Below are 11,495 nucleotides of genomic sequence, written 5' to 3'. Positions count from 1 at the left end.
CTGCGGCATGGGAAATACGCACATACGTCACTACCAAACTTGAGATGAACCAAATTATATGAATATTTGTAATGGTGCCCTGTTGTATGTGGTCATGATAAACAGAAACGTGATTACTCTCCTTAGATTTGTTTTATTTAATTGGGCTCTGTTAACATAATTATATAACAGCTCCAAATATAACACAACTTGTTATTTATAATTCATATTTTGCGCTTGAAAAAATAATAATACAAGGATTTGTACACCACAGAATTATTCGTATTATTTTGATGGTATATATCGTTATGGACACGGCAGAGTGCCGAATACGCAAAATTGCTGTTCTAAGTAAACGGCGTTTGAAAATCTTGGTACCATTCCATCGGTCCTTTTAGAAAGAATTTAGAACATTCGTGAGTACTCATTTGAAATGTATATGTGACGTGTCATGTCAACAGCAGACACTTTTGGGCAGGATCGTATCACCCGTGGTGATTTTTTCACAATTTTTGTTTGTTGCCAATTTTATATTACTATAACTTACGAACTCATTATCTTCGCTTAGGAATGTCCGATTTCATTGGGAAACATGGCGTTATGGAGCAAAATATCTCTATATTTAAGATATGTAAAAACCTCAAAATTTATAACCTGCCCCAAAGTGTATGATTTTTGCATGACACGTCACATATTATAGAAGTGAATGTACACGAATTATTGGCAATACTTGCATGTTCTGAAATAATCGATATATTCCTCAAAACGCGTTTTAACAGCTATTCGGCTTTATGCTGCATCCAAAATGTCTCTACCACTGCGCAGAGAGAGGTCGAATACGCATTCAACTACGTGTAACCCATAGCACGCATTCTTGCTTTGGGGCTTTTGTGTATATATTACTGGTTGTCATAGGCTATGTAGACTTAACTTGCTATATAAGTTATAAATAGTCATTCCTGTAATATTTAGCAAAGAATTGAGGATTTTAAAGCAAAAGTAACAATTTTAGCCTATATTTTGCGTATGCTTTTCCGGGATTTTCCAATTTCACTGGTATCATGTGGGGAATGTTTGTACTTATAGATCAACAATACTATAGATTAATATGATTTGTACAGCTAAGTATACGATTCGTCTCTCTGCCGAATTAATTTTGATTCAATCAAAATTTCAATAGTAAGATATACCATTAATTTTTGGTGGAAATAAAAGATAACCTGAAACATAATCATAAGCATACAAAAACTCAAATTGCTCAAAATTCTCGATTCATCACTCTGCCGAATTCATAACGAATCAAAGAGATATATTTTTGGATTCTTTTGACAGAGTGGAGCTGCTGCAGCGCCTAGGAATTTCCAAGACACCAGTCGAGGACGAGAGATAGCGTTTAAAATTGGAGCTGAATTAGGATGCACTGCCACTGATACTACTCAGCTACGTCAATGTCTACGAGATGCTACAGCAGAGGAACTTAATGATGTTGGAGTAGCTATAAGCCGGGCTGTAAGCAAATAGCAGACTTGGCATTTAGTATGGAATTTTTCTTCACGGAGTGCCAAGACTAATCTGAAAGGTATCTGCATAAACCGCACGGTATAAATATTTATTGTGTCCGGGGATGGTGTCAAAAAAGTTTTGATAGAAAATGTGCTTTCCACGACGTTTTATTGAAGTTTAAGGTGATATGTTCTGGACCTAAGGGACCGTTCACAAACACTTGTAAGGGGGGGGGCTGATGCAAAAGGGGGGCCCTGAAATTTTTGAGCCTCCTAAGGGGGCCCTGAAAAAATGACCACAAATTTTCCTGGAAAAATTGAGTTTATATGCTTTTCTATGGGGTTGACCCATAATTTTCATGTCAAAAAGGGGGGGGGGGGCCCTGAAATTGTTGCAGTCTGTAAAGGGGGGGCCCCGAAAAATTTTTATGATAAAATTTGTTTGCATCAGGCCCCCCCTTACAAGTGTTTGTGAACGGTCCCTAAATACCAATACTGGAATGAACTTGTAAGGTACCAATTGTGAATGTGGGAGGAGCTTTTGAAAAAGTGGCTCTTTAAAAGTGGTACGTACTCAGAAAATTTAAATGCCCCCCTGGGGCCAAGTGTTTTAAACTAACTGTACACATATTAACCATGTGAGTTCATTGGACAACCAGTAATCCGCACAGTTGTTTTTGTACCGTAATTTTATAACATTTGACTCCTGTGGAGGACATTCGAACTTTCTGAGTACGTACCACTATAAGAGCCATTATTTAAGCTCCTCCCATTCGCAAAAAAAATGGTACATTGCAAGTGCATTTCAGCTCTGACGAATAGCAATTGCTGACGAAGTTTAGGAAATATCACCTCAAACCCCAATAAATTTGATAATAACAAAACAATGTTGCATAAAGTCCGAAATTGTGTACCCCCAAAGACTCTTTTCAATCCACTGCATTATGAGCACCATATTTTAAACCCATGGAAGGCACGTGTTCTATCAAACTATTATTTTACACCATCTCCCGACACACCCTAATTAATATTTAGCCCGTGCGGTTTATACAGACCCTTCCAGATGAGTCTTGGCACTTCATGAAGAAATATTCCATATTAAATGTCAAGTCTGTAGTATACACCTGTAATATCGTCACTGGGCGGGAAAAACCTTGTATGTACTTTTGGCCCTTGAACATGGATAAATCCTTGTATGTGTAGACTTTATATTGAAGAGGTTGCTTCTTCCATGTTCAAGGGCCAAAAGTACATGCAGGACACACCTCATATTTACTTTTGGCCCTTCAACATGGATAAAGCATTGTAGGTGTAGACTTTATATTGAATGGTTTGCTTCATTCATGTTCAAGGGCAAAAAGTACATATGAGGCTTTTCCCGCCCAGTGACGATATATTACTTGAAGATTAGAAAGTTGATTGCGTGGTTACCACCCCAACTATAATCTGACTCTAAACCTATTATCTTAATCCTGAGCCTAATTTATAATCCTAATCCTATAACCCTACAACCTAAAAACGGCCCAACCAGATTTTTTGAGCAGGACACTATACACACTCTTGCGAATACCGACGTTCAATAATGATTAAAATCATTAAAAAGACTTGACAATGTTTAACACATTTTAATATGTTTCTGTGCATGAAAATTGTCAAATCTGAAGGAGCCAAAGCTTTTTAAACAAATGGATTGACTGAAACAGGAAATGCGTGGATCATGGGAAGAAAAAATGTCATGGAATTATGCTCAGAGCACAGAGCAATCGGTGTGTTTTTAGTTGCTTGCTGCATTGTTAGGTTAATTTAGACTATAGCTTCATTTAGTCACTCCGTAAGATGTGGTTTCATTTTCCACGCTGCACGTCAATAGGAGAAAATAGTCCAAATTTTAAAACCAAATCAGACAGACCGATACCGCAAAATATTCTGATGGATCGTGATTTATGAAGGCACACGTGACTAGCCCTTATTCTGATTCTAAAACACAATCCTAATATCTTTTACATTTATCGGTTTACATATATTCGCAAGTCTTGTTGATGATTTTCATGAATTCACATTGTTCCAGTAATTTAGATTCAGTAAATTAAATATAATTAAAATTGTCTTTTCTACAGTCTGGATTCATCTGGGCTCCTTGTATTGATAACCAAATTGATAACAACTTCTTGAATGATTCTCCGCGGAATCTGATACAAAGGCAAGACTTTCAGAGGACTACATTGATGTTAGGATCCACTGCTGATGAAGGGACACTCAGGATACAATCCCTGTATCCAGAATACGCTACTAAGGAAGATCCACCATTCGTTAGTGAACAGGTGTACAAGTCGGTAAGGTTTATGTTTTTATACAGCGTACGTCCAACAATCTGGGATAAGCGTTATAAAGGGTCTGATATATTACTCACCTTAGGTGTAGGCTGTACTGAGTTATTTGTCAGAGAAGAGCAGAGATAACTCACATCAAAATATCATAGGTATCTGGATAGTCTCGGATACTAAAAGCGGAATAGTAACCGCTAACTAGTGGGATATAACTATATAGCTCATAAGGAGCTCATTCTTTGACAAGTTGGCTCCAAGTAGAATGGTAGTTATTCTAATTAAGTCACGTGACAGGGTGTAGGAGGGCCAGTTTTGGGAAATGTCCTGGTACTATAATTCCATTGGCTAATGTTCCGGACAATCCCACTAAAGCGGCTTCTTAGTGGAACCCCGGGAGTGGAACTTGTCCAACTAAGTAACCGTAAGTGGTGCTATTCCGAAACTACATTAGTATAAGACTAGCGCATATTTGATACTTGAACCAATACCGATACTATCAATTTATGAGGCAACTAGGCCTATTTGATGTTTTTTTGCAATGTCATACTACATAGTGCTCTCTCCAAAGAACATGTAAACACCACAACAATGAACATGAAATTAAAGCGCCCTTTGTTTTTGCTCAAGTTATGTCGTTGCTACATTTCTTTATTCATTTCCCCCCGGCCAAGCTGTACTGCATACAATGTTCGTTTCTAATACTGCAGTTTGCAGAATCTGCTTCTCAAAATATCATTAAGGTAACATCCGGGTTGATATGAATTAATGTTTTTTTTTGTACTTAAGGTGGTACTACATACCCCCTGATAAACATTGTGACTAATTTTGCATTTTTCTCAAAAAATAGCTACACACTGGTAGCAAAAGGTATGTGTACTATAGAGGCAATAAATCCAATTACTTCACTAAAATTTCAGTGATTCAAGACAAGTGGTTCATTATATACATGTATGTTAAGAAATGAGGTACATTCTAGCGGTACCTCTGTTCTTATCATAAATAACGTACCGCTTGTCTTGAGTCACTGAAATTCCAGTGTAGTAACAAGATTCCTTGCCCCTATAATATACATAACTTTAGCTACCAGTGTGTTATTATTAATGAGAAAAATGCACGAATAGTCACAAATTTATCTTCCGAGAGACTTACTTCCATTGTACATAGAAACCTGTTCAGATTCGGATTTTTATTCTGGCGGGCTCCCCCACAGAATGGATGCCCATACACATACGACTCTACCATTTAGGCGCTCGATGCGACCTTAAAATGTTTGAAGCTTCCCTCTTTCATAAATCTGGACGCAACGTTCCCGGAACCACCGCTAGGTGGCAGCACACGACGAAAGCTTTGATGGAACACCTTAATTACTTTCATATGGAAAAACCATGTGATGCTCTGAGATGCCCGAGATATCTATGATGTAGCCACAATTTTGACATTGTAGCGCATGGAATGCCTTAGAATGGTTTTAAAAGGTTGGACACCCCAGCAAACACAAAACGTTTTCGACATCATTCGCAAAAGGTTATAAAAGGTTGTCAGAAAACGTTTAAATGTCGGGTTATATAAAGGGTATATTAAGAGTATAAAACGTTTTCATAACCTTAAAAAACATGTTTTGATAATCTACTGCTCATCAAACAAAAATGTTTTACAGAAAACGTTTAAATGTCGGGTTATATAAAGGGTATAAAAACGTTTTAATAACATTCCAAAAACATTCTTGAAAACTTGATACAAAACATTCTAAACAGAATGTTATTTTGGGGTTGAAAAATATTTTGCGAAAAATGTTTGCCCAAAATATTTTCAATAACGTTTTTAAAACGTTTTCATGACCTTTATATAACCCGACATTTTGCGAAAAATATTTTGCGAAAAATGTTTGCCCAAAATATTTTCAATAACGTTTTTAAAACGTTTTCATGACCTTTATATAACCCGACATTTAAATGTTATTAAAAGGTTTTGAAAAAACATTTTAAAAACATCATCTGTGCTTGCTGTGATCAAACATTTTAACATAATGTTATTCAAGTATTGACACAATATTTGGCAAAATGTTTGCAAAAATAGTTTACAATAACATTTTTGAAAACATTTAAAAATATTGTTGTAGTGTGTTTTCATACAAAACGTTTTAAAACGTTATCATGACCTTTATATAACCCGACATTTTAATGTTATTAAAACGTTTTTACCTAAACCAAAAGCTAAAATATAACTTATTTAAAACGTTTTTAAAACGTTTTTGTGTTTGCTGGGACGCTGATAAATATACGAAACAGCATAGATCTGGGCCAAAAAAAAGTGCATTTATTCGACAGATCTAATAGACGTGGTCTATACATGTACAGATAGCCGGGTATAGCCCCCTTCATCTGGCTAGACGCCACCAACGGCATCTATCTCTAGCTAATTTAGCGAAATCCTGTTTGTACCATGTTTACTGTTTCGGACCCAAGATAAGGACTTTTCTTGATACAAGTTCTTCTTAATTGTTTTTCGTGTTTTATTTAATTGCTTTCAAAATTCTGGTATCACTACTTTAGTTTGTAAGTGAAGCAATAGGAAATCCCATCATTGAAGATTCAATCTACCAGCACTACTTAGATTGGACAATCCAGGATCTAGACAACGTGGATTTCTTCAGACCATTTGTTGATTTCGTCACAGATGCCTTTGTCGCGAATAGTGACATCATAGCTAGAGCTCATGCAATGGCAGGGGACCAGGTTTACCGTTATCAGGTATGTTGCATCAAACGTTGTTATAATTAAAGACCGAATTAAAAAGACTAATTTGCGTCTGACGTCATAACAAAGGCGCGCCGTGATTGGTTGCTGACCTGCGCAGTATGGCATTTTTGATCTGATTGACAGGACGTCATACGCAAACTAGTCTTTTTAATTCGGTGTTCAATTAAATTTAATCCAACTAGTGTTATAAACGTTGTTATTTATTGCAACTAGTGTTATCGTTAAATAAAGTTTTATTTATTTGAACTTCACTTGATACTTTATATTGAACAACCACGATCAATACAACTTGACCTTCATTCAATCTAACCTCAATTCACCGTCTGTAAGAGCCCAACGTCGAAGTGACGTAATAATCGGATTAACTACCATAGCAATAGATGGATACAATTTTTGAATAGATCGCCCTTCACTACAAGCAGGTTGCGCTCATCACCTGTGTATGTCTGCAATCATAGATTGAATATAATACCGGTTTGTCAAATATACTTATCTTACAGGTGCGAATAATTAATTCAAACATAACTTTGACAATACTTACTCGTTTTCGTTCATTGAAACGGCAAACATACTTTCTTTTCCTTACAAATCGAATGGCAATAAAACATTTTTACCACAAAAAGTAAAATAAAATAATTCATACCAATACCAGTAGGGTATAATTCTTAGTTCAAACAAATCCCATCTATGAAACAAGTGCCAGCCCTACGGGCTGGCGAAAAACCTCAATTCAGAAAGCGGGTATCCCACGTGATGCGATCTCGTCATCATGCGAACAATCATTTGGCGACGGAAAGCTTGGCCGGCCGAGGTGTTACGGCTAAAGAGAACTTTAGTTGACTTTTATGGGTATTTCCATTGCTGCATTATTATGTTCTATTGTTTTTAATAGATGACACATGCGCCAACAGTTTCTATTCGCTGGACTCCACAAGGGAATCCCACGTGGCGCGGAAGTGGACATAGTGAGGATATCCAATTTGTCTTCGGCTTTCCTTTTATTGAAGGGAAGCCAGGGCTGAGTGGACCGGAGATAGAATTCAGTGTCAAGATAATGCGCTTTTGGAGTGAATTTGCCAAGACAGGGTAAATATAATTATCAAGATCTAGTCGTTTCCGTAGTATGTGTTCAGTTAACGAAGGGTTCATTGTTTATATTTGAATCCAATATTTACTGTTATTAAGTTCAAATGGAATCAAATTAAATAGAAAGGCGCGACATTAAAGGCCCATTCAGTGACCCTGGTGAGAGTGTAAAAAAAATTGTGTATAAATTGCCCAAAATTAAAGGATCGTTAGTTGTTAAAATTGTCCTTAGGTCATTTTGAAATGCAAATGTTTGCACAACACTTGAAAACAGCAGTATTGAAAAAGTTGAAACCCCATTCAAATTCAAATAAACTCAAATGTGTTCATATCGTGTTGGATATCAAGGATAGCTACTTTATTCCCCTTTACAATGACACCACATTTGAAACAATCATCTTTTTCATGGCTGAGTAGAGTCTTGTCAAGGTAGTGGGGTGAGGTCTCAAACAGAATGTGTCAAATTGACCATTATTCTGTGCAGCAAGTTGCAATCCCATATCTTCATATGACAACGCTCGCCCCACAGAGTCAGGGTACTCAACGACTACCTAAAATATGGAAGTAGAGAGAATGAAATGGCCTGCCATCAGCCCAGACTTCAACCCGATTGAATGCCAGAGTAGAATGACCATGATGACCTGCGACGACTCTTGGTTGCAGAATTAGAAAGCCATCCCACAGCAACGTGTGATCAGGCAGGTGAGCAGCATTGGGAGGATATGTCTGCCTGTGTATGGTTTTCCACCCGTTAATAATGGTAAATTTGGCACATTTTGTTTGAGACCCCGCTTCATTTACAAGACGTGTACTCAGCCATGAAAAAGGTGGTTGTTTCAAATGTGGTGTCTGAGATAGGCCTATAGATGCTTGAAAAACTTTCCAAACTTTTGTTGAGGAGTTTACAGGTAGCTAATTTCTCTATTTAAGCAGTGAAATGATAGATTCATGTAAAATGTCTTATTCTGCCTTTAATACACGGCTTTCGGCTTAACCACTAGCTGGCTATGTTAGCACATCTATGGCATTATCAAAGGTACCAAAATCTGCATTTTGACGATTGTTATAATCCTCCGGATGAGCAAATCACGGATGAGCAAATCAAATTCTTCAATAACCTTTTTTGGCTACTGAAGGAAATGGTAAAACATATTTTCGTACCATTTACAGATCAAATTGCAATAAAGCAATCCTCTTCTTGGACTTCTTTGGACCGAATTTATAATGTCCCGAAATCCATGCTAAGAAACTGATGCTACGTCATCGCTAGTGCGCACATCATCAGTGCGTACGGTTGACTGATTTCGCGTGTAATGAAATAGTTGGGCTTTATGTGTTTCTGTTGCAAAGGATTTTGGAAATTGACGAAAAAGGTTGGATACAATATTGACACTTTCCACGGATATTAATGCTTTAATAATAACTTTTTCCAACTGCCAGTGTTGTCAAAATAATACACTTATTATTTTATTTATACTTTGTTATTAAACAGAACACCGAGTATGTCAAGCGACCTAAAGAATGAGACGTATTGGCCTACGTTTACCGTTCCTGAACTAAACTACAAAGTATTGGCTCTCAATTTGACTACAGACAGAGCTCTTAAAGCAGACTCTGTACGATTTTGGAATGACCTTGTACCAAAGTTGGAAATTTTCACTGGTAAATATTATTTGTAAGAGTTTCTAATACACATTGAAGCCGTTACCCGTTACGTGAGCTGGTGTTTTTGTTGTTGTTGCTTTGTTGTTGGTTTTTTGTTGTTTTTGTTTTGTTTTGTTTTTCAGGCATAAAAAAAATGTTTTCATTATTTTCAGAGGATCTGCCGGAAGTTGAACGTGAATGGAGGAACGCATTTTTCAACTGGAAATACACTGCTATTACAGACTGGTGGGATGCGTTCAACGCATACAAACGCACTACTTGTGATACAGAAGGGTGCAAATGAATCCAAATAATGATGCATCTAAACTAGAGTAGTCTGTCACGTCAGTCATGTTGGCCATTCGTTTAGACTCTAAGGCCCGATTTCTCGAAGCTTGGCTAGTGGTCAGGCTTCCTAAGCCAGCAGGCTAGCCCTATCAATTTGGATCCATTTTATTGATTTATCTTCCTATGTACAATGTGACAATGTAAGCACTGATATATATAAGATTAGTTGGGTTTAAGCTTGATGGTCCAGAAAGCCTGACCACTAGCCATGCTTCGAGAAACCGGCCCTAAACGAATTGTCACAATGAGACAATTCGCTGGAATAGTCATTACATCACCACCTTGGATATAGACAGCCATGCATGCAATTTGAAGTTTTTTGGTTCAAGCACCTCTCAAGGACAGTCCTCTGTTTACCATGTTCACTCAGCATAACAAATTGGATTTTTGGAAACCAACCAGTTGGTAAAAAGAATATGATAATTTCTGACAAAACTTCACATTTTTAAGACATAAAAGCAGGATATTATGATTTATTTTACTAATTACTATAACTGGACAAGTTTTTAGCTCTTAAAACTGTCTGTCTAGTTTTCGAGATAATGCCATTTAGGGGGATGTAATCTTCTTTTGATCAACACAAAGTCAATAGGAACCGTGCATGACTGGGAACATGTCCTTGAACCAAAGTAGGCATACAAGCTGTATTATGACATCACACTATTCCAGCGAATAGAGAGGTTGCGATTACGATACTCCTTGATGGTGCGCACATCTAACCACTCTCCTGTGAGGTTGCTTATTTAGCTGAATTGAATATTATGCACGTACGAAATGAACCTACAGACGAATTTGTATGATATTATTTAGTTATCTTAAAATATAGCATTTTCTAGTTATATTAAAATATAACACCTGCGGCAAAGTTATGTAATATTCATATTATTATACTTTTAATAAATAAATAGTTTAAAACAAAATAAAATAGTTTAATCCTAAACATATATACACCTAACTTTACAAGGTAACTATTTATCATTCTGTTTATGTATACACACAATATATGATAATACATGTATGAGCATTTATTATACACCTATTTGTAGAAATATAACATTAAATTTTTTCTTTCCTATAATAATTACTTTTTACGTCGCCATTTTTTTTTTTTCCTTTTTTACTGACTATAGATGACATGTTTCAAATTTTCTTTAAAAATTCAAAAAATGACCATATTTAGAATCAGCAAATGTGTACAAATAACCCTAGTATTACTTAAGATAGCTGTTGATATTTTGAGAAAATATCTTAAAACTTGGACTTTTTATATTAAAACCTATGTCTAGCACGCAGAGCACATACCCCCTATACATAATTATAATGTAATGTTCACCCTTTTATAGTCGAGTATACATACATACATACACCCTATATACACCCACACCCACCCCACCCATATCAACATACGTTAAGTGGTTACGCACTTAACGTCAAACAAGCCCATAAAGTCGTTTTTGAATTTGTGACCCATACATCAAAACAGACCACCTCGCGGCAGAAATGAAAATGGAGATTTAAACACTAAGATAAACTGCTGTTTTTTAGCTTGAAAATGACACCTTACTTGTTGAAATCAGATACAGTAAAAATGTTTTATATGAGGCAAAACAAGCTCAGAATTCTTTTTATTTTCTTTATATTTTCTCCTTTCATTGTTATCTGCCAACGAAGTGGTCGGTTTTGATGTGATGGGTCTCAATTTTATGCCCTTAACGTCACTCTGGTAAGTTAGCCTGAGTGAGCCTTAACGTTGAGTTTTATATCATGAATTTTCGCCTTAATAAATTTTCGCCTTAATTAAGCCATGCATCTACGTTACAATAGAAACATGGAGTCATGAGGTACCTATC

General features: G+C 36.4%; 1 protein-coding gene across 1 annotated transcript in view; it reads left to right on the top strand.

The window, feature by feature from the left end:
* Nucleotides 1–10,501, top strand: part of LOC140159670 (cholinesterase-like) — a 16,804-nt gene extending 6,303 nt beyond the window's left edge. Inside the window, exons 5-10 of the mRNA XM_072183166.1 lie at nt 1,312–1,488; nt 3,599–3,814; nt 6,361–6,558; nt 7,460–7,653; nt 9,146–9,315; nt 9,471–10,501. Coding sequence (XP_072039267.1) covers nt 1,312–1,488; nt 3,599–3,814; nt 6,361–6,558; nt 7,460–7,653; nt 9,146–9,315; nt 9,471–9,601 — 1,086 coding nt within the window. The 3' untranslated portion in view covers nt 9,602–10,501. The remainder of the gene's footprint in view (nt 1–1,311; nt 1,489–3,598; nt 3,815–6,360; nt 6,559–7,459; nt 7,654–9,145; nt 9,316–9,470) is intronic.
* The last annotated feature ends 994 nt before the right edge of the window (nt 10,502–11,495 follow it).

The sequence above is a fragment of the Amphiura filiformis genome, chromosome 8 (genome assembly GCF_039555335.1).
Source record: "Amphiura filiformis chromosome 8, Afil_fr2py, whole genome shotgun sequence".
Taxonomy (NCBI): domain Eukaryota; kingdom Metazoa; phylum Echinodermata; class Ophiuroidea; order Amphilepidida; family Amphiuridae; genus Amphiura; species Amphiura filiformis.
Note: the sequence above shows the minus strand (reverse complement) of the source record. Positions and strands in the feature narration are given on the sequence as shown.